Source organism: Nerophis ophidion, linkage group LG08, assembly GCF_033978795.1.
Source record: "Nerophis ophidion isolate RoL-2023_Sa linkage group LG08, RoL_Noph_v1.0, whole genome shotgun sequence".
Taxonomy (NCBI): Eukaryota; Metazoa; Chordata; class Actinopteri; order Syngnathiformes; family Syngnathidae; genus Nerophis; species Nerophis ophidion.
This window is the reverse complement of record NC_084618.1, coordinates 33,773,334-33,797,896: the sequence shown is the minus strand read 5'-3', so window position 1 is coordinate 33,797,896 and position 24,563 is coordinate 33,773,334. Positions and strand designations below refer to the sequence as shown.

Genomic DNA, 24,563 nt, shown 5'->3' with positions numbered 1-24,563 from the left:
AGCATGGCTGAGCAAAGAGCTGTCCAACGACACCAGATACAAAATTGCCAAGGATGGAAACTGCTACGGAGAAATTGCCAAGCAGCTTGGTGAAAAAAGGTCCACTGTTGGAGCAATCATTAGAACATGGAAGAAGCTAAACATGACGGTCAATCTCAATCGGAGTGGAGCCCCATGCAAGATAACACCTCGTGGGGTCTCAATGATGCTAAGAAAGGTGAGGAATCAGCCCAGGACTAAACAGCAGGACTTGGTCAATGACCTGAAAAGAGCTGGGACCACTGTTTCCATGGTCACTGTTTGTAATACACTAAGACGTCATGGTTTGAAATCATGCATGGCACGGAAGGTTCCCCTGCTTTTTAAACCAGCACATGTTATGGGAGAAAGTTTTGTGTACAGATGAGACCAAAATTGACCTTCGGTCATAATTCCACCATGCGTGTTTGGAGGAAGAAGAATAATGCGTACCATCCCAAGAACACCGTCCCTACTGTGAAGCATGGGGGTGGTAGCATCATGCTTTGGGGGTGTTTTTCTCCTCATGGGACAGGACAACTGTACTGTATTAAGGAGAGGATGACTGCAGCCATGTTTTGTGAGATTTTGGCCAAAAAACTCCTTCCCTCAGTCAGATCATTGAAGATGAGTCGTGGCTGGATCTTCCAACATGACAACGACCCAAAGCACACAGCCAGGAAAACCAAGAAATGGCTTCGTAAGAACCATATCAAGGTTCCGGAGTGGCCTGGCCAGTCTCCAGATCTAAATCCAATTGAAAATTTTTGGAGGGAGCTGAAAGTCTGTGTTACTCAGCAACAGCCCAGAAACCTGACTGATCTAGAGAAGATCTGTGTGGAGGAGTGGGCCAAAATCCCTCCTGCAGTCTGTGCAAACCTTGTGAAGAACTATAGGAAACGTTTGATCTCTGTAATTGCAAACAAAGGCTACTCTACCAAATATTAATGTTGGTGTTCAAATACTTATTTTTAGCTTTATCACACAAATTCTTAAAAAATTATAGATTGTGATTTCTGGATTTTTCTTTTTAGTTTATCTCTCATACAGTGCACATGCACCTACCGTGAACTTTTCAGACCCTTCCATGATTTCTAAGTGAGAGAACTTGCAAAAAAGCAGTGTTCAAATACTTATTTTCCTTACTCTCTCTCTCTCTCTATATATATATATATATATTTATATATACATACAAACCCTGTTTCCATATGAGTTGGGAAATTGGATTTGACGTAAATATAAACGTAATACAATGATTTGCAAATCCTTTTCAACCCATATTCCATTGAATGCACTACAAAGACAAGATATTTGATGTTCAAACTTATAAACTTTATATATTTTTTTTGCAAATAATAATTACCTTTAGAACTTCATGGCTGCAACACGTGCCAAAGTATTTGGGAAAGGGCATGTTCACCACTGTGTTACATCACCTTTTCTTTTAACAACACTCAATAAACGTTTGGGAACTGAGGAAACTAATTCTTGAAGCTTTGAAAGTGGAATTCTTTCCCATTCTTGTTTTATGTAGAGCTTCAGTCGTTCAACAGTCCGGGGTCTCTGCTGTCGTATTTTACGCTTCATAATGCTCCACACATTTTCAAAGGGAGACAGGTGCGGACTGCAGGCGGGCCAGGAAAGTATCTGCATTCTTTTTTTTTTTTACAAAACCACGCTGTTGTAACACGTGCTGAATGTGGCTTGGCATTGTCTTGCTGAAATAAGCAGGGACGTCCATGAAAAAGACGGCGCTTAAATGGCAGCATATGTTGTTCCAAAACCTGTATGTACCTTTCAGCATTAATGGTGCCTTCACAGATGTGTAAGTTACCCATGCCTTGGGCACTAATGCACCCCCATACCATCACACATGCTGGCTTTTGAACTTTGCGTCAATAACAGTCTGTATGGTTCGCTTCCCCTTTGTTCTGGAGGACACGATGTCGAATATTTCCAAAAACAATTTGAAATGTGGACTCGTCAGACAACAGAACACTTTTCCACTTTGCATCAATCAGTCCATCTTGGATGATCACAGGCCCAGAGAAGCCGGCGGCGTTTCTGGATGTTGTTGATAAATGGCTTTCGCTTTGCATAGTAGAGCTTTAACTTGCACTTACAGATGTAACGACCAACTGTATTTAGTGACAGTGGTTTTCTGAAGTGTTCCTAAGCCCATGTGGTGATATCCTTTAGAGATTGATGTCGGTTTTTGATACAGTGCCGTCTGAGGGATCGAAGGTCACGGTCATTCAATGTAGGTTTCCGGCCATGCCGCTTACGTGGAGTTTTTTATCCAGATTCTCTGAACCTTTTGATGATATTATGGACTGTAGAAGTTGAAATCCCTAAATTTCTTTCAATTGCACTTTGAAAAACGTTGTTCTTAAACTGTTTTACTATTTGCTCACGCAGTTGTGGACAAAGAGGTGCACCTCGCCCCATCCTTTTTTGTGAAAGACTGAGCATTTTTTGGGAAGCTGTTTTTATACCCAATCATGGCACCCACCTGTTCCCAATTAGCATGCACACCTGTGGGATGTTCCAAATAAGTGTTTGATGAGCATTCGTCAACTTGATCAGTATTTATTGCAACCTTTCCCAACTTCTTTGTCACATGTTGCTGGCATCAAATTCTAAAGTTAATGATTATTTGCAAAAAAAAAAGTTTATCAGTTTGAACATCAAATATTTTGTCTTTGTTGCATATTCAACCGGATATGGGTTGAAAATTATTTGCAAATCATTGTATTCCGTTTTTATATTTACGTTTAACACAATTTCCCAACTCATATAGAAACGGGGTTTGTAGATTACCATAGTAAGTGGTATATCATGCAAAAGCCCAAATTCCATACCATAGTAAGTGGTATATCATGCAAAAGCCCAGATTCCAACCATTGAAATACTTTGTATAGTTCAATACTTACGGTAATTTGAAAACATCACTGAACATCATAGTGGCGGTTACAGTTTCCATGTTAAAGATCTACAAAAATTATTTGGGAATGTGAAGCAGGCCAGATTGAAAAGCTTAACGGGCCTTAATTTGCTCAGGTCTGTCCTACGGTGTGCAGATGATTAACTTAATCTATTCTTCGTCCCTTTGGGATGACATTTGTTGGAAACATTGTTAATTGGCCGCCATGGAGTTGAAGATTGCTGACTCAGAAGTGGTTTTGCACTGCGGAGAGACATTAGCTGGCCGCAAAAATGCTACAGTGTGTTGTTAAAAAATATGTAAACACATCAAGGACGGCTGAATTTATATAATTCTTATCGTATATCATCTTTATCGTGCAACCCTACAGAAATTTGTGCATATTACCCATCATACTTTGTAGTGGCATTAAATCGGTGTAATTATGATTTATGTATGTCGCTTGGATGTTTTTTATGTCAACATGGTTCAGCGGGCATGTACTGTATGTGATGCCTTGTGTTATTTTTCTGGGCCGCAGTAAGTGGACCCATCAGCATTCCTGTTCTAAGTATTTAATCTCTTGAACGGGTTTTTGCTGTAAATTCAATTTTGTTGTATGCAATACTTATACTTATGCAATGACAATAAAGTTCCTTCCTTTTTGACTTGGGTTGTTGTCCGCTCCATATTTACATATAAATACATGCCCAGACTTTTCACAATAATTACAAATACTCAGTGATCAACAATTTTGACAGAACCATATTAAGTGAAATATTTTTAGGTTAATTTTAGGTCAATATTTAGTGACATACCTTATTGCCATAGTTTGGACAGCCCTGGTTTAGAATGTGAAACATGAAATATTCCTAACAAATTGTGTGGTTTGTCTTTCAGAGTCCTAATTCGTCAAATTCCAATCTGCAAAACATAGAGCAAAAAGACAGGTAAGAATCCGGTGTGTTACTTAAGGTAAAAAAAACGCGCTAAATTGACACTTAGCAAAGTGGAATTATTTGTAACAGGAGGATATTTATACTAACCGCAATGGATGTGCCAATTGATCGGCTGCCCATCTGTTTCGGCAGATATTCATGAAAAAGTATGTGATTGGCAATTGACGATTTTGTGTCTTTTTAATGCAGATCACAAACAACGACTGACTGTATTTATTTTTAGTCTCCCAGCTGACAAACGGCTCGCAGTAGTTATGTGTGTCCATCCATTGTGTGGAGCAGCTCCCCAAATATGAATCCTCTCTGCAGGACTATTCTAAACATGTTTCCACCCCCATGCTCCACAGTAGGTGTGGTGTTCTTGGGATGCAACTCAGTATTCTTCTTCCTCCAAACACAACGAGTTAAGTTTATACCAAAATGGATACATGGATGATACAGCAGAGGATTGGGAGAATGTCATGTGGTCAGATGAAACCAAAATAGAACTTTTTGGTATTAACTGAACTCGTCATGTATGAAGGAAGAAGAATACTGAGTTGCATCCCAAGAACACCATTCCTACTGTGGTGCATAGGGGTGGAAACATCATGCTTAAATATGAATTGTTTTGTATTGTAAAACTTACAAAAGTTGCTTGGAGTGATGAATGAAGAATCCGTTTGAGCGGAAACGCTTTTGATTTCTCATCTGATTCAAGGAACGAAACAGGAAGTACATTGTCAACTCGCAGCCCATGCAGTGAGCGAACTCTCCCAAAAGATGACGCCATAGCACAAACAATAACACACCTGTTCAGTCTTTCTGTCAGTGTTCTATGAAAACTATTTGTTGAAAACAAAACAAATACAAAAATTAGCCAGACATTCAAAGTAGTGGTTAATAGTCTGGAAAATATGTACTCTTGACTTTTATTTGGTCAAAAATTGGTGCGTAATAAAAGAAAATAGTCGTACATTGAATATTGTGATGATATTATTAAACTGACAATAGCACCCACCATAAATAAATGGAAACATTTACAGTTAATACAAGGGATCGGTCTGCGATGAGGTGGCGACTTGTCCAGGGTGTACACCGCCTTCTGCTCGAATGCAGCTGAGATCGGCTCCAGCGACCCCCCACAACCCCAAAAGGGACAGGCGGTAGAAAATGGATGGATGGTTGTCTGATTCTAATCTCTGTTTCTCTGGACAAGCGATCGGTATTGATATCGAGGCTGGAATCGGCAGTATAAAACCTTGTTGAGAAAATAGTTTATTGTTTGTTTGAAAGAGCCGATCTTTTGTACAATCTCTGATATGTTCCTGGTCCACAGTGCCAAAGAGAGGAGGTCACATTTGCTCTTCATGCATCAGTGGAGCCAGGTGGGCCTCAGCAGGAAGCGCAAAATAAGCCAAGAGGAACTGGAAAAATGGGCCACGTCCCTCGACTCCCTGCTGGCCAGTCCGAGTGAGTTCTGCATTTCCCCACAGATCACATCATGACATCCTCATTTCCACCATTCTTTGAACGCCCAGGCCGCAAGAGTTGATGAAGTTGTTTATAAAGTTGGGCAAAGAAGTATTTAGTCAGCCACCGATTGTGCAAGTTCTCCCACTTAAAATGATTAGAGGTCTGTAATTTTCATCAGGTACACTTCAACTGTGAGAGACAGAATGTGGAAAAAAATCCAGGAATTCACATTGTAGGAATTTTAAAGAATTTATTTGTAAATTATGGTGGAAAATAAGTATTTGGTCAACCATTCAAAGCTCTCACTGATGGAAGGAGGTTTTGGCTCAAAATCTCACGATAAAAGGCCCCATTCATTCTTTCCTTAACATGGAACAATCGTCCTGTCCCCTTAGCAGATAAACAGCCCCAAAGCATGATGTTTCCACCCCCATGCTTCACAGTAGGTGTGGTGTTCTTGGGATGCAACTCAGTATTCTTCTTCCTTCAAACACAACAAGTTGAGTTTATACCAAAAAGTTCTATTTTGGTTTCATCTGACCACATGACATTCTCCCAATCCTCTGGTGTATCATCCATGTATCCATTTTGGTACATAGATGATACCAAAATCCATGTACATATATGTATATATGTATACATATATATACTGTATATATGTGTAAACACACATATATACATACACACATATATATCTATTTATATATATAGATATATATGCATATATATATCTGTGTGTATATATATATATATATATATATACATATATATATATATTAGGGCTGTGAATATCGATTCTTGGGGTCACGATTCGATAATATATCGATTTTTTTTTTTTATTCGATTCGATTCTTGATTCAAAAACGATATTTTTCCGATTCAAAACAATTCTGTATTCATTCAATACATAGGATTTCAGCAGGATCTACCCCAGTCTGCTGACATAATAGCAGAGTAGTAGATTTTTTTTTTTAAAGCTTTTATAATTGTAAAGGACTTTTATCAACTGATTGCAATAATGTAAAATTGTTTTAACTATTAAACGAACCAAAAATATGACCTATTTTATCTTTGTGAAAACAGTGGACACAGTGTGTTGTCAAGCTTATGAGATGCGATGCAAGTGTAAGCCACTGTGACACTATTGTTCTTTTTTATTATTTTTTATAAATGTCTAATGATAATGTCAGTGAGGGATTTTTAATCATTGCTATGCTGAAATTATAACTAATATTGATACTGTTGTTGATAATATTCATTTTTGTTTCACTACTTTTGGTTTGTTCCGTGTCGTGCTTGTGTCTTCTTTCAATTGCTCTGTTTATTGCACTTCTGAGTGTTTCTGGGTCAGGTTTGGTTTTGGAATTGGATTGCATTGTTATGGTATTGCTGTGTATTGTTTTGTTGGATTGATAAAAAAATATATATATGTATATTTTTTTTTTCAAAATCGATTTTTAAAAAATTAGAATCGATTCTGAATTGCACAATGTATTCGATTCGATTCGTATTCTAATTGATTTTTTCCCACACCCCTAATATATACACACACACACACACACACACACACACACATATATATATATATATATATATATATATATATATATATATATATATATATATATATTCCTCGCGCACTAATTGAACTAAAGAGCGCACTTGCTGCATGTCACGTTATCGATGGTAAAATGCATTTTTAGGCAATATGATTTTCCCGAGTAGCAGATTCAAAAAAATAATAATAATAATTTAAAAAATAATAATAATGATAATAATTTATATATATATATATATATATATATATATATATATATATATATATATATATATATATATATATATATATATATATATATATATATATATATATATATATATATATATATATATATATATATATATATATATATATATTTTTTTTTTGTTTTTGTTTTTACTTGGGACCGCATCCGGCCCGCGGGCCGTGGTTTGGGGACCCCTGCTTTAGGACTTAAAATGCATAAAAAGGATTATGAATGATATGTAAAATTCTCAAAAAAGTGTAGTTCCCATTTAAGTATCCAGGGTAGCTTGTTACCTTTGGCACCCTTTCAACTTCTAACTGGCAAATGTTTTATCAGTCAAGCAGGGTAAGTCCGTTCCAGCTTCTGGCGTTTTTATCAGGCTACTAGGGTTGCTGACGTCATTGTTTACTGTGTGCCTTGCAGTAAAGTCAGACGAACTGCAGGACTTCCTCTGAACGGGCGTCTATTAATAGAATTGATAGTAAACACGGGCAGTTATAAATGGCAGCTGTAACACAGTCTGTCTAAAAGACTTGTCACCTAAAACTTGTTCAAGCTTTCTGGCATGAAACATTTTTAATCCTGCAAGCTAGATGAGGCATGTCTCTCGGGTCTCTCTTTGAGGGTGATTTCTGGTTTGTCTAGAATCTGACATAGTCAGTTTCAACAATTTCAAAACCACCAGGGCGAGTTCTGACTCAACCCTCTGAAAACAGACTATAAAAATTGTGTTTTGGTACGCTTGTCCAGAGCAAAAGTAAAATATAAAAGGTTATTGCAATTCTCTTATTGGTGTTTACACCGGTACTTTTGTCATTACACCAAATAATGCACAGTAAAAAACCTTAAAAAAAACAACTATGCATCAAGTACACTTTTTGACCCCCTCTTTTAATGTGAAATTGGTACACCTTTGTGCCATATTAAATGTTCCGTCCCCATGAATCTGATTAAAACGTGCTATAGTTTGTAAACAACTGACAATACAAAAGCAAACTACATAACATTACACATCAAACAATGCACATGTTCACTATTTTCTTTTCAAACTGTTCATCTATTAAAATTGTATAACGGATTTGAATACAAGTTTAATTAGTTCTGTGATGCAGCTTGTACCTCGGAAAACTTGTTTTGCCAACATTGTGGACCATTGAAATGACTTTTTAAATGAATTCAATTAACATTTAACTAGCTTTATAAAAAGAAAAACCTTTCATATAAGAAATATTGTATGGAAAACATTACAATAGAACAATGGCTCTCAAAGTTTTTTCACCAAGTACCACCTCTCTCCAAGTACCACCATAATGACCAACATTACAATACAGTAGCGTGGTAGGTCTAAGTATTCATTAAAAACAAAGTAGAGGTTTTGTTTAACGAGTATATTTAATTATTTTAGCTACTGTAAAATTACACACAGTTTGAACAGTAACACTGTGTTTGAATATAGGAAAATAAAATACTAATCATCTGATTAGTGCAGGCCTTGGCAATTATTTTGACTCGGGGGGCCAAATTTAGAGAAAAAAATGTTTCCGGGTGCCGGTATATCTGATTATTGGGAACACTAATACAAAACCTCACAATAATGTCTGATAGAATGCTAAAAACGTTATGACAGAATTTTTTTACTGAATGAGAAACCCAGAATGGACATGTCATTAAAGAATGTGGGATTTACAATATTAACTATTAATGATAAAACACTGAATATTGACAACAAATAAACGTCACAACCCCTGTCCGTTGACATATTTTCAAAAAACACAGCGAAATATAAACACGAAGGCTTAAAAAAAAACCCACCTACAATCTGATAGATCTGATATATCACTAAGGTTTAGAACTTTGTTGTAGAAATCTCCTTTGTTGTAAAAATGTCTAGAAACACTCTGTAGAAACGCTCCCCACCCACACTGCTTGGTGCCTCGTCGGAGCTGCTGTGACTTAGATTACCATGGTAACTTGTACATCATACAAAAGCGCAGATTCCAGCCATTGAAATACTTTGAATAGTTCAAGATTTACAGTCATTTGAAAACGTCACTGCACATCATTATGGCAGCTACGGTTTCAATCTTAAAGATCTAAAAAAGTTATTTTGGAATGTCCAACGGGCCAGATTGAAAAGCTCAACGGGACGCACGTGGCCCCCGGGCCTTAATTTGCCCAGGTCTGGATTAGTGTAAAGGCGGAGGGAGGACTTGGTGGTGGGTCGCCAGGCCAAGTGTTCCCGATTCCACCGGGGACAAGTCAAGTGGTGGTGGCGAGTGGAACGCCGCTGCAGCAGGCAAGGCTGGCGACCGACCACGGGTCACACGCCCAAGCCCTGGGCGCCGCTGCTGTTTGCGCAAAGGGCGTCTATGGACTGGCCACTGAGGAAAACGCATGCGGGCGCCTGATGGCCGCTTGTGCGGTGAGCCAGCTGGAGGTCGCAATGGCGATGAGGCTGGCAATGAGGGCGGCGCCCTGGGATGGCCCGCCAGAGACCAGGAAGATAGACAGACAAACATTCACATGTACACCCTAGGGCCAATTTAGTTGACTAAAAAAAGTGATCTCTTTGTATGTCTTTGATGATCCTAATAACCACAAGAGTCATTTAAACACATGACATTTTTCCAACTACACCAAATAGCAGTGGAAATTTGTAATCTGTTACATCCGAAGCTGGAAAGTTACTAGCGCTAGCTTATTAGCATGTAGCATTCTCTTCTACTGTATTTCCAATTCGCAGCTAAATAAGCTGAAATGACCACGATCGCCCCCTAGTGTACGAGAGGCACACTCCGTATGGCCAACAGTCACATAAGGTATAAAAGCATGAAAACTAAAACTTCACATGTAGCTGTGAAAATGTCTGACATGCATACTGCCAACCCTCCCGATTTTCCCAGGGAGACTCCAGAATTTCAGTGCCTCTCCCGGGGCAATGATTCTCCCGAATTTTTCCCGATTTCCACCCGGACAACAATATTGGGGGCGTGCCTTAAACGCACTGCCTTTAGCGTCCTTTCTCACCTGAAAAGGAGACTATTATATATGTCTCCGTTATCCATAGGTTTATCTATAACCCATAAAGATGGCAGGCACGGGCTATTTCTCAGGTGTGTTTATTCCAGCCGGCATGTTAATACACTGACACATAACATCCGGATTCCCATCATACATTGCTTCAAAACTACGGCAAGTAGTAATGTCCAAAAACATAACAGAGATGAAGCAGAAGAACAAAGAAGAGACATGACGACGATGAGTAAGAAGAAGAAGTGCGCTTGCAAGTTCCTAAATGATTTGAAAAAATAATTTCAGTTCATCCAGGACAGCTCGAAGGGGAAGGGGTATGCTGCCTGCAAATTTTGTAGATCAGACTTCTCCATTGAACACGGTGGCCGAACGAATTCACTCATTCATGAACGGATTTTATTTATATATATATATATATATATATATATATATATATATATATATATATACAAACCCCGTTTCCATATGAGTTGGGAAATTGTGTTAGATGTAAATATTAACGGAATACAATGATTTGCAAAAAATTTTCAACCCATATTCAGTTGAATATGCTACAAAGACAACATATTTGATGTTCAAACTGCTAAACATTTTTTTTTGTGTGCAAATAATCATTAACCTTAGAATTTGATGCCAGCAACACGTGACAAAGAAGTTGGGAAAGGTGGCAATAAATACTGATAAAATTGAGGAATACTCATCAAACTTTTATTTGGAACATCCCACAGATGTCCAGGCTAATTGGGAACAGGTGGGTGCCATGATTGGGTATAAAAGCAGATTCCATGAAAAACTAAGTAATTCACAAACAAGGATGGTGCGAGGGTCACCAATTTGTAAGCAAATGGTCGAACAGTTTTAGAACCAAATTTCTCAACGAGCTATTGCAATGAATTTAGGGATTTTACCATCTACGGTCCGTTAAATCATCAAAAGGTTCAGAGATTCTGGAGAAATCACTGCACGTAAGCGATGATATTACGGACCTTTGATCCCTCAGGCGGTACTGCATCAAAAACCGACATCAGTGTGTAAAGGATATCACCACATGAGCTCAGGAACACTTCATAAAACCATCATTAACATTTGCCATGTTAATGAATATTCAACATCCATAACATGGCAAATTCTTGCATCCAGCACACCTTACAACAGTGGTAATAAAAGATGCAACCTATGCTTGAAAGAGAAACTGTTTATTATATATCACCCAGACCTGTCATCCCTCAACAAGCGCAGTGAAATCATATCAGCATGCCGTCACAGACAGAAACACCTCCTAGGTAACACATGAGCCAATCACCACGCCCCTACGCCTGCCTGTACCTACCCACTCTGTGCCCTATATAAACCATTGTATGTGATTGCTTCCATTAAAATCTCCTGACGATTGAGGGAACCCCTCATGAAACAGTTCTGTAGAGATGAAGTAGTCTTGTGATTTTTCCCACACATACATATTGCGCTCTACCACGGTATCGAGCACTATTCATATATATATATATATATATATATATATATATATATATATATATATATATATATATATATATATATATACAGTACACCTCATCCACCACACCTCAACCCCGCACCACCCCAACCCCGCCCACATCTCCCGAATTCGGAGGTCTCAAGGTTGGCAAGTATGCTGACATGACTACATCAGACAAAGCAGCACAAATCTCCAATGATTACTTTCAAACATTGCGTGCTGTCATCTGTGTCAGTAGAAATGTTCACATATCAGCCTAGAAGAAAATATACTGCAATAAATTGTATATGAATTGTATGTTTTACGCATGTCTAAGAACCATTAAAAAAGTTAAAGTTAATGTACCACTGATAGTCACTAAACACACACTAGGTGTGGTGAAATTACCCTCTGCATTTGACCCATCCCCTTGTTACACACCATGGGAGGTGAGGAGCAGCGGTGGACGCGCTCAGGAATAATTTTGGTGATTCAACCCCCAATTCCAACCCTTGATGCTGAGTGCTAAGAAGGGAGGTAACGGGTCCCATTTTTATAGTCTTTGGTATGACTCGACCGGGGTTTGAATTCACAACCAACCGATCTCGGGGCGGACACTCTAACCACAAGGCCACTGAGCGGGTGGCAAAAAAATAGCTACTAAAAAATCAGAACTTACTCACAAGTTACTAAATTTTTCACGGAATATTTACTTTTACTCAATTATTTTGATGACTTCTTTTTACTTTGGTCATATTATTCAAAAGTAACGGTACTCTTACTTGAGTATGATCGGGAGAATAAAACCCTGATGGGAAACATCCCTGCTCAATACTCATTTAAAAATACGCAGAATGCGAGCGTCGCTGTGTTCTCATCACTTTTTCTTCTTCCTCTCAGCTGGGGTTGCAGTGTTTGCAGCATTCCTCCGCACAGAGTTCAGTGAAGAGAATCTGCAGTTTTATCTGGCCTGTGAGCAGTACCGACACTCATCCACTAGCTTCAGTCTGCAAAGGAGGGCAAAGGACATCTGCGCAACCTACATCCAACCCGGATCCCCCCGGGAGGTAAAACCCCATTTTTAAATTAAAACTAGCTACAGCGGTGCCTTGGTTTTTGGCAGGAATCCTTTTGAAAAGGTCAGATGAATACAAAAACCAAAGCATTGTTTAAAAAAAAAAAAGAAATAACCTATATGTTTATCAAACTACTGTCACTTGCCTTTCTTTGGCTCCATTGTGGCTTTTTTAGCAGACCTACTAAATACATTTAAAAACAACAAAAAAACACAAACACTGAGTCACCAATGCTTGGGATTCTTTGTTTGGGCACTCGATTCAAACACATATTGTTTGGCGCAATGTGTGCCTGTATGATAACCCAGGCAGTATTAAAACCAAAGCAATCTTTTAAAACATTTTTTTGTCGTAAACCAAATCACATAAAGAGTGTCATAACACCAAATTCTGGGGCCCCATACACAAAATTCCTAAAGAGCCCCACATTCCACCTTAAAACCAGTATGTTTACTGATTATTGCATGGATTTGGTTGAAACAACATTTTTAACACTTTTAAAAACCTTAATTTGATTTGTTTTACTTTTTAAAGTATTTTTCAGATTATAAATCATAGTTTTTTTCATAGTTTGGCCGGGGGTGAGACATATACTCCGAAGCGACTTTTGTGTGAAAATATTAACACATTACCATAAAGTATTAAATAATATTATTTATCTCATTCGCGGAAGAGACGAAGAAAATGTCAGCAATCGTCACACACACGTCAACCAATAAGAATTCGGCGGGGGAGGGTCATGGCAGAATTGCGTTGTGGGTCATGGGATGCTAACTGCTATATGCTATATGCTACTGCAGTAGCTATTAAAATGGATCATTTAAACGTTGGCGGTAACTTAGAAAAACTGAGAAGGGCTGAACAAAAATGGCACTGAAAAGGAAATCATGTCCTGCAGATTACCAGCTGGCCGTAGTGAAATAAGCAGCAGAAAACGACAAGAGGAAGCGGCGCATACCTTTGGAGTTGGCAGAGTTGTTTAGAAGCGACATCGAGGAAAGTATAGCAGTACAGCTCGGTTGGTAGAGTGGCCGTGCCAGCAACTTGAGGGTTCCGGGTACGATCCCCGCTTCTGCCATCTTAGTCACTACCGTTGTGACCTTGGGCGAGACACTTTATCCACCTGCTCCCAGTACCACCCACACTGGTTTAAATGTAACTTAGATTATTGGGTTTCACTATGTAAAAGCGGCTTCACGGTGGAATGTGGGTTTAGTGCGTCTGCCTCACAATACGAAGGTCCTGCAGTCCTGGGTTCAAATCCAGGCTCGGGATCTTTCTGTGTGGAGTTTGCATGTTCTCCCCGTGAATGCTTAGGTTCCCTCCGGGTACTCCGGCTTCCTCCCACTTCCAAAGACATGCACCTGGGGATAGGTTGATTGGCAACACTAAATTTGCCCTAGTGTGTGAATGTGAGTGTGAATGTTGTCTGTCTATCTGTGTTGGCCCTGCGATGAGGTGGCGACTTGTTCAGGGTGTACCCTGCCTTCCGCCCGACTGTAGCTGAGATAGGCGCCAGCGCCCCCCGCGACCCCAAAAGGGAATAAACAGTAGAGAATGGATGGATGGATGGACTATGTAAAAGCGCTTTGAATCACTAGAGAAAAGCGCTACATAAAGATAATTCACTTCACTTCACTTTCATCGGATTTATCGATTAGGAATGACAGATTGTTTGGTAAACGTATAACATGTTTTATATGTTATAGTTATTTGTTATATTGTTATATTAGTAGGCCTTTAATTATTTTAAATTGCCTTTCAAATGTCTATTCTTGGTGTTGGGTTTTATCAAATAAATTTTCCCCAAAAATGCGACTTATATATGTTTTTTTCCTTCTTTATTATGCATTTTCGGCCGGTGTGACGTATACTCCGGAGCGATTTATAATCCAAAAAATACTCTACATATCTAGAAAAACGCTGTGAATAATTTGGTTTAAATTTTTTTTTAACAAAAAAAATAACAAATTCAATATAACATGACGTGAATATGAAATTAAATAATCATATAACCTGCCATTATTCACAGAAACATGATTATAAATCAGTCAAGTTTTTTTCTCTACCCTTCCTATGAGTATAGCGAATGATATGTTCTTGATGCAAATAATAATACATTATAATTATTATGTTTATATTCTTTTTTTATGCGCCTCGTGGGAGTTAAGTTTCCACCCTGTATTAAAAGCTAGTGACACTTCTGTTTGTAAATTGAATTAAGGGTCTTTGAATGCACCAAAGTTATGGGCGATTATATGCAGGACTTAAACTTGTGAAAAACTTTTTTCTGTGCTGCCGAGATAGATTTATTATATTTAAATGTTTCGCCTATCTTCTCGCCTTGTTTCAAAATGCTGGTGCTGTGTTTGAATTCTTAAAGGAGAGCTTTGATGACGGCCGTGTTGAGTCAAATGTTCAAAGTTAATGTAAATGCCGCTATCGATGTGGAAGAACCAACTCATATGAACAAGGTTCATCTTTAAAAGTGTAACTAGTAAAATTTAGAAGTGGGAATCTTTGGGCACCTTACGATTGGATTACGATTACGATTCAGGAGTTACAAATAAATTAAAAATCAAATATTGATGCATATATAATTCATATATATTGATGTAGTTTTATTTTTTTTTGTTTCACTAAATAAGAGTTTATCAATCAATGTTTATTTATATAGCCCTAAATCACAAGTGTCTCAAAGGGCTGCACAAGCCACAACGACATCTGCGGTACAGAGCCCACATAAGGGCAAGGAAAAACTCACCCCAGCGGGACGTCGTTATCACTTGCAACTTTAAAAAAATAGTGCATTTGTAATAAGAAACAGTTCAATTAATTCTCAAATTTACTTAATTAATGGAAATGTGTGCAAAACTGGAACATAAGTGCCCTAAATTAAAGGATCTCTCTGTGAAGTGGCTCGCTGCACATTTTAGAACTGTCTGCATTACTTTATTTACAATAATTAAATAAATAGATTATCAACGTTTACTTATCTATTTTTATGATCATCCAGGTCTGAATTGGGATGCATCTAAAAATTGATTTGGTAAAAATCAACTTTACTTCTAGGAAAATTGTTTGTACCAAACAAGTTACCAATCAACTTGTATTTTCAACTGGTGGAAAAGGTAGTCTTAAGCATTCTGAATTTGATTCAAGCAACCTTATTATTGAACTTGCTATATTAATTCAATACAAACAGTTTTTCTAACTTAACTACAGAAACATTTTTTTTAAACCTCACAAAAGCCCACAGGTCCTCTTGAGTTTGGGGCCCCGGTACAACATCCACACGCTGCTGCACGTGAAAACTTTAGTCTAGGGCAGTGGTTTTCAAATGGGGGTAGGCATACCCCTGGGGGTACTTGAAGGTAGGCCAAGGGGTACGTGAGATTTTAAAAAAATATTCTAGATATAGCAACATTTCAAAAATCCTTTATAAATATATGTATTGAATAATAATACTTCAACAAAATATGAATGTAAGTTCATAAACTGTGAAAAGAAATGCAACAATGCAATATTCAGTGTTGACAGCTAGATTTTTTGAGGACATGTTCCATAAATATTGATGTTAAAGATTTCTCTTTTTGTGAAGAAATGTTTAGAATTAAGTTCATGAATCCAGATGGATCTCTTTTACAATCCCCAAAGAGGGCACTTTAAGTTGATGATTACTTCTATGTGTAGAAATCTTTATTTATAATTGAATCACTTGTTTATTTTTCAAGTTTTCAGTTATTTTTATATCTTTTTTTCCAAATAGTTCAAGAAAGACCACTACAAATGCGCAATATTTTGCACTGTTATACAATTTAATAAATCAGAAACTGATGACATAGTGCTGTATTTTACTTCTTTATCTCTTTTTTTTTTCAACCAAAAATGCTTTGATCTGATTAGACGGTACTTGAATTAAATAAAGATTCACAGGGGGTACATCACTGAAAAAAAGTTGAGAACCACTGGTCTCGGGAAACCGAGGTACCACGGTGCACACAATTCATGTGATCAAGTTTTGTTGACCGTCTGAAAACCTTTAAAGCCAAATACAATTACATTTTTAACAGGTTTAACAAGCCAAACAGCTAGTTAAGACACGGGGCGTGCCTCACACTTTGGAAATTCCTTTGACTACAGTGGACGGTTGTTGACATAACTTTCTAGAGACATAGCGATGATGGGTGATAGAAAAAGGGTTAGAAAAAAAAAGGAAGCAATTTATTGTAATAGTTTTCCTCAAATTGTGCATATTTTCATATCATATTTCTACTCTTATCTAACAAAGGTGCTGCGGTAATTTGGTTGATGTCTTGACTACAATGACAACAAAGCTTTTATTCATACGTAAATCTTTCTACAAGTGGCTAAAATCTGAATAAATAACAATTACAAAATAATACATGTCAGTTGCTGTGGTAGAATGCAGATTATACTTTTATTGTGAAGCTTACTTTGCACTGAACAAGATGTACTGATACTACCCTTGGCAGTGTGGCCACTACACACTAACAGTTGCTGTTATATAATTGTCTCTAGACTTAATCTACTTGTTAATTTCCTGTAGTAACAATGTTCCATCATAAGTTTACAGCTTGCCCGCTGTTGCTTGCTTTTCCTCTGTGTGTAACATGTTTAGCCTCATCCTCCAATGATAATACTTTTGATACAATGTAGTTTACTTGCGGAATGGAGGTGATGATTATTGATTCATGGGAGCGGCCCCACACTGCGTATGAAAATACACTGTTAGCTCCCAGCTAAGCGACCAAAATAATATCTGAGCCAAGGCATTGATCAGCATTGGCTGATCACATAGTGATTGGTGGCCGATCATCAACAGGTCGATATAAACGGGCAAATTGTTCATAGAAATAACCGCTTCGGCTTTGAAATTGTATATCTACAAAAGCGGGTTGTATTAACTTTCTAGTTGAATATTGGGGCCTCATATACAGTATTAGAAGTTGCGTGGAGTTTCTCCTACAGAATGGTGTATGCACAAATCAAGAAAACAGCATACAGTAGGCACAAACAGTTTCAGATGTACTCAAGTGTGCGCTCGCATTATTCCAACTACCTTATTTTACGGACCACACAGTGCACCGGATTATAAGGCGCACTGCTAATGAAATGTAAAATGATTGCCTTGATGAAGTAATGGACAACTTATATATATCATATTAACATAAATATGAAGCATTAAATGTAGGGGTGTAATGGTACGTGTATTTGTATTGAACCGTTTCGGTAAAGGGGTTCTGGTTCGGTTCCGAGGCGTACCGAACGAGTTTCACGCGGACATATTAAGTAGCGCACCGCACGTTGTGTAAACAATGCACACCGAGGCACCGTGAATTGATTTACGTGGACCCCGACTTAAACAATTTGAAAAACTTATTCGGGTGTTACTATTTAGTGGTCAATTGTACAGAATATGTACTGTACTGTGCAATCTACTAATAAAAGTTTCAATCAATCAAAAAAAAAAACTACACACGGCATGCTACCAGCGACCAAGCTACGATAGACTGACCATACCTCCTCTTTTCACCGGATATGTCCTCTTTTGCGGGGCTGTCCGCGTGGAATTTCTTAAATGCCTCAAATGTCATTTTAAGTTAGGGTTGCGTGTATTTTCAATGTACGTTCAGGGTTAAGGGGGGATTAAAAACAAAAACATTGTGCGCAGCAACATTGGTGAGGGAAGGGCGGAGACAGAGAGTGAGAGAGTTAGGATAAACGCGCATGCGTCGCCAGGCTCTGCTTTTTACCCATAGATTTATCAGATTTTATTTTTATTATTTATAGCAGGGGTGTTAAAAGTGTGCCCCGGAGGCCATTTGCGGCCCACGGCTAATGTTTTAAAGGCCCAAGGCACATTCTAAAAATACTATTAAAATAAACAAAAACATAAACAAAAGTGAAATAAAAAAGCTTGAAGGCTAAATGTAATTTACAAAAAGTTGCAACGTTGACTAATAAAACAAAGCTGTTTTTTTTTTTATTATTTCAAACTGTCATTGCTCAAAACTTAATATTGAATCAAAATCAATGTTATTATGCATTATTGACCTATCCAAGTTTCCGGGTACTTCACATCAAATATTCCACTAAGAAAAATATTTTTGGTGGAAGATCTTGCAAATTTGGTAAATAAATAAAACAAAAATTAATATTTTTGGTGCTGGAGGGAGGTGCTGGACATTGAGTCCGAGTGGACCATGTGGACCTCTATTGTCGAGGCGGCTGATCGGAGCTGTGGCCGCAAGGTAGTTGGTGCTTGTCGGGGCGGCAATCCTAAAACCCCTTGGTGGATACCAGCGGTGAGGGATGCCGTCAAGCTGAAGAAGGAGTCCTATCGGGTCCTTTTGGCTCATAGGACTCCGGAGGCAGTGGACAGGTACCGACAGGCCAAGCGGTGTGCAGCTTCAGCGGTCGCTGAGGCAAAAACTCGGACATGGGAGGAGTTCGGTGAAGCCTTGGAAAACGACTTCCGGACGGCTTCGAAGCGATTCTGGACCACCGGCCGCCGCCTCAGGAAGGGGAAGCAGTGCACTATCAACACCGTGTATGGTGCGGATGGTGTTCTGCTGACCTCGACTGCGGATGTTGTGGATAGGTGGAGGGAGTACTTCAAAGACCTCCTCAATCCCACCAACACGTCTTCCTATGAGGAAGCAGTGCCTGGGGAATCTGTGGTGGACTCTCCTATTTCTGGGGCTGAGGTCGCTGAGGTAGTTAAAAAGCTCCTCGGTGGCAAGGCCCCAGGGGTAGATGAGGTCCGCCCGGAGTTCCTTAAGGCTCTGGATGCTGTGGGGCTGTCTTGGTTGACAAGACTCTGCAGCATCGCGTGGACATCGGGGGCGGTACCTCTGGATTGGCAGACCGGGGTGGTGGTTCCTCTCTTTAAGAAGGGGGACCGGAGGGTGTGTTCCAACTATCGTGGGATCACACTCCTCAGCCTTCCCGGTAAGGTTTATTCAGGTGTACTGGAGAGGAGGCTACGCCGGATAGTCGAACCTCGGATTCAGGAGGAACAGTGTGGTTTTCGTCCTGGTCGTGGAACTGTGGACCAGCTCTATACTCTCGGCAGGGTTCTTGAGGGTGCATGGGAGTTTGCCCAACCAGTCTACATGTGCTTCGTGGACTTGGAGAAGGCATTCGACCGTGTCCCTCGGGAAGTTCTGTGGGGAGTGCTCAGAGAGTATGGGGTATCGGACTGTCTTATTGTGGCGGTCCGCTCCCTGTACGATCAGTGCCAGAGCTTGGTCCGCATTGCCGGCAGTAAGCCGAACACATTTCCAGTGAGGGTTGGACTCCGCCAAGGCTGTCCTTTGTCACCGATTCTGTTCATAACTTTTATGGACAGAATTTCTAGGCGCAGTCAAGGCGTTGAGGGGTTCCGGTTTGGTGACCGCAGGATTAGGTCTCTGCTTTTTGGAGATGATGTGGTCCTGATGGCTTCATCTGACCGGGATCTTCAGCTCTCACTGGATCGGTTCGCAGCCGAGTGTGAAGCGACCGGAATGAGAATCAGCACCTCCATGTCCGAGTCCATGGTTCTCGCCCGGAAAAGGGTGGAATGCCATCTCCGGGTTGGGGAGGAGACCCTACCCCAAGTGGAGGAGTTCAAGTACCTAGGAGTCTTGTTCACGAGTGGGGGAAGAGTGGATTGTGAGATCGACAGGCGGTGCGGCGTCTTCAGTAATGCGGACGTTGTATCGATCCGTTGTGGTGAAGAAGGAGCTGAGCCGGAAGGCAAAGCTCTCAATTTACCGGTCAATCTACGTTCCCATCCTCACCTATGGTCATGAGCTTTGGGTCATGACCGAAAGGATAAGATCACGGGTACAAGCGGCCGAAATGAGTTTCCTCCGCCGTGTGGCGGGGCTCTCCCTTAGAGATAGGGTGAGAAGCTCTGCCATCCGGGAGGAACTCAAAGTAAAGCCGCTGCTCCTTCACATCGAGAGGAGCCAGATTAGGTGGTTCGGGCATCTGGTCAGGATGCCACCCAAACGCCTCCCTAGGGAGGTGTTTAGGGCACGTCCAACCGGTAGGAGGCCACGGGGAAGACCCAGGACACGTTGGGAAGACTATGTCTCCCGGCTGGCCTGGGAACGCCTCGGGATCCCCCGGGAAGAGCTGGACGAAGTGGCTGGGGAGAGGGAAGTCTGGGTTTCCCTGCTTAGGCTGTTGCCCCCGCGACCCGACCTCGGATAAGCGGAAGAAGATGGATGGATGAAAATTAATATTTTGTTGTTTTCTTACTTTACCGAAAATGAACCGAACCGTGACTTTTGAACCGAGGTACGTACCGAACCAAAATTTTTGTGTACCGTTACACCCCTAATTAAATTCGGATTAGTGTTGTACCAATACCCCAACTACACACCGGCATTAAAATGTAAACAAACGCGATTGATGGATCTTAACCTGACATAATGATACTAAAGTACAAGAGCGTATCTAGTTGATACTACTATGATTACGTTGATATTTTTTGGCATCACAACATCTTCTTTGGTTTTTTAAAAATGTATATTATGTTTATAAACTCAAGAAATATGTCCTTGGACACATGAGGACTTTGAATATGACCAATGTATGATCCTGTAATGACTTGGTGTTGGATTGATACCCAGATTTGTGTTATCATCCGAAAATAATGTAAAGTATCAAACAACCGAAAAATAAGTTATTATTACATGTTAACAGAAGTGTAGCTAGAACATGTTAAAAGAGAAAGTACGCATATATTAAAGGCCTACTGAAATGAGATTTTCTTATTTAAACGAGGATAGCAGGTCCATTCTATGTGTCATACTTGATCATTTCGTGATTTTGCCATATTTTTGCTGAAAGGATTTAGTAGAGAACATCCACGAGAAAGTTTGCAACTTTCGGTGCTAAGACAAAAGCCGTGCCTCTACCGGAAGTCGCAGACGATGACGTCACATGTTTGATGGCTCCTCACATATTCACATTGTTTTTAATGGGAGCCTCCAACAAAAACTGCTATGCAGACCGAGAAAACGACCATTTCCCCATTAATTTGAGCGAGGATGAAAGATTTGTGTTTGAGGATATTGATAGTGACGGACTAGGAAAAAAAACCCCAAAAAAACAAAACAAAAAAAACGGACGGATTCAGATGTTTTTAAACAGATTTACTAGGATAATTCTGGGAAATCCCTTATCTTTCTATTGTGTTGCTAGTGTTTTAGTGAGTTTAATATTACCTGATGGTCGGAGGGGTGTCTCCACGGGTGTCTTGACGCGCAGTGTCTCAGGGGAGTCGACGGCAACTTTATGGGCGGCACAAGCTCAGCTGATCTCCGGTAAGAAGCGACTTTTTACCACAATTTTCTCACCGAAACCTGCTGGTTGACATTCCTCTGATCCATAGTAAAGTTTCACCTCCAGGAATTTTAAACAAGGAATCACCGTGTGTTTGTGTGGCTAAAGGCTAAAGCGTCCCAACTCCATCTTGCTACTTTGACTTCTCAAATATTAATTGAACAAATTACAAAAGATTCAGCAACACAGATCTCTAAAATACTGTGTAATTATGCGGTTAAAGCAGACGACTTTTAGCTGTGTGTGTGTGCAGCGCTCATATTTCCTAAAAACCCGTGACGTCTTGCATACACGTCATCATTACACGTCGTTTTCAAAACAAACAATTTAAAATTGCAATTTAGTAAACTAAACCGGCCGTATTGGCATGTGTTGCAATGTTAATATTTCATCATTGATAATATAAACTATCAGACTTTGTGGTGGGTAGTAGTGGGTTTCAGTAGGCCTTTAACAGTAAATGAACTAGTAGATGAATCATTCATTTTCTACCACTTGTCCTTAAAAATTTTGACAAAATAATTGAATGGAAAATGACACAATATGTTATACAATCTAATTAAGAGCCTTTGTTTGTTTACTTTGTTTGTTTGTTTGTTTACTGGCAGCCACGCTTCTGTCAGTCTACCCCAGGGCAGCTGTGGCTACAAATGTAGCTTACCACCACCAGGTGTATGAATGATGGGTTCCCACTGCTCTGTGAGCGCTTTGAGTATCTAACAATAGGAAAGCGCGATATAAATCTAATACATTATTATTACTTACTACTAAAAGACAAGTTGTCTTGTATGTTCACTATTTTATTTAAAGACAAACTTGCAATAAGAAACTTTTGTTTAATGTACCCTAAGATTTTTTGTTAAAATAAAGCCAATAATGCAATTGTTTGTGGTCCCCTTTATTTAGAAAAGTACCAAAAAGTATCAAAATAATTTTAGTACCAGTCCCAAAATATTGGTATTGGAATAACACTAAATTGGATTTTGTGTCCTTGCCTCGATCTGTTACATGGTTTACATCAAATAATGGCAAAGCCCAAACAACCACCTCTTTGTGTCGCCAAAATATTTACAGCATGTAGAAATGTGCATACGTGACCCATAGGTTGGCGTGAGGCACCGCAAATTTTCTGGTCACTCTTGCTACATCTCAACTTTGGTGCGAAAAGGGGCATATGGCAGGTTTTTGTGTGTCCACACACTTAATTCATAAAGCCCCTGTACTTGATGAGTTGGTGTATCGTTTCCACTGTATTTAACTTGTTTTAACCAATCGTTTCTTACATTAGGTGAACTTGGACTGCTTAACCAGACATCAGACCATCGAGCGACTTCAGACTCCCACTCTCACGTCACTGTCCCAAGCACAGCGACGCATTTACTCGCTCCTGGACACAAACGGTTATCCCCGCTTCCTCCAGTCTACCATCTACCTCAACCTACTGCAGGAGGACGACTAGCTTCACACAGACTGTGAATGCATGCGGCAATGATGGCCTGCTCGCATACCGCAATGTACAAAAGAGTGTAAAGTCTCACTGAACTGAAAAAACTAAGAGAAAAAGGTTTCCAGTTGTACAAGTTCTAAACAAGTTCATGTCGAAATTCCTTGACAAGCACAATGATTATTGTCTGTCTGTGTTGGCCCTGTGATTAAGTGGCGACATGTCCAGGGTGTACCCCGCCTTCCACCGGACTGCAGCTGAGACAGGCTCCAGCACCCCCCACGACCTCGAAAGGGACAAGCGGTAGAAAACGAATACATGTCAGGCCTTCTTTGTGGAAATGAGGTAATTGTGTGAATGGCCACCAAAAGAAAAGTAATTCATCCACACTATTATTTTACCAGTTGTTATATTTAGTTTTCTTACACTTCCGTCATTTGCATTCATTTCAGTTTGTCCTGAGTGTTGCAGAAGTCTGGAAGTTGTCTTTGCCATTACTTTGACTGTGCTAGTCTTGTCTTTTGTTGAGCCATACAAAGTTAACACTTAAAGCGTTAACGCATGTGAATATTAAAATGTTTTCGCATTATCAAATGTGAATAAAGATGAATCATTTGAGCCTTAACCCGAAAGACGCACACATTCGTCACACGGTCTGTGATTGCAATGAGGGGCGGCCCATTCCGCTTCAAAACACAACTTTGGATAAAACTAAGGTAACTTTGTTGATGTTGCAGCGACAACCGTTTTTATCATCAGCGCACATCAAGTGTAAAGGGGAACTGCACTTTTTGGGGATTTTCCCTATTTTTCACAATCGTGACAGAAAATAACGTCTTTTTGGGGGGAGAGGGGATTTTAAAGATTAAAAAAACGCTTAGAAGATGCAGTTAATGGGAGTCAACATTGTAGCCTTCTAAAACAACTTCAAACCCTCAACGTTTTGTATACACACTGCAAGTCTATATATAATTTAGTAACACGGTGGAACAGGGGTTAGTGCGTCTGCCTCACAATACGAAGGTCCTGAG

At 39.6% G+C, this 24,563-nt stretch overlaps 1 protein-coding gene across 2 annotated transcripts in view; it reads left to right on the top strand.

Annotated features, from left to right (window-relative positions):
• si:ch211-152p11.4 (regulator of G-protein signaling 1) overlaps positions 1-24,157 on the top strand; it is a 32,289-nt gene extending 8,132 nt beyond the window's left edge. The window contains exons 3-7 of one of the 2 annotated variants that reach the window (XR_009807817.1): positions 3,842-3,891; positions 5,219-5,352; positions 12,550-12,716; positions 23,377-23,652; positions 23,746-24,157. Coding sequence is in view for 1 of the 2 variants with exons in the window: in XM_061908332.1 (XP_061764316.1) it covers positions 3,842-3,891; positions 5,219-5,352; positions 12,550-12,716; positions 23,377-23,547 (522 nt within the window). In the remaining variant the exon portion in view is untranslated. Of the gene's footprint in view, positions 1-3,841; positions 3,892-5,218; positions 5,353-12,549; positions 12,717-23,376 lie in introns of both variants that reach the window. The other variant, XM_061908332.1, reaches the window with a different exon arrangement.
• The last annotated feature ends 406 nt before the right edge of the window (positions 24,158-24,563 follow it).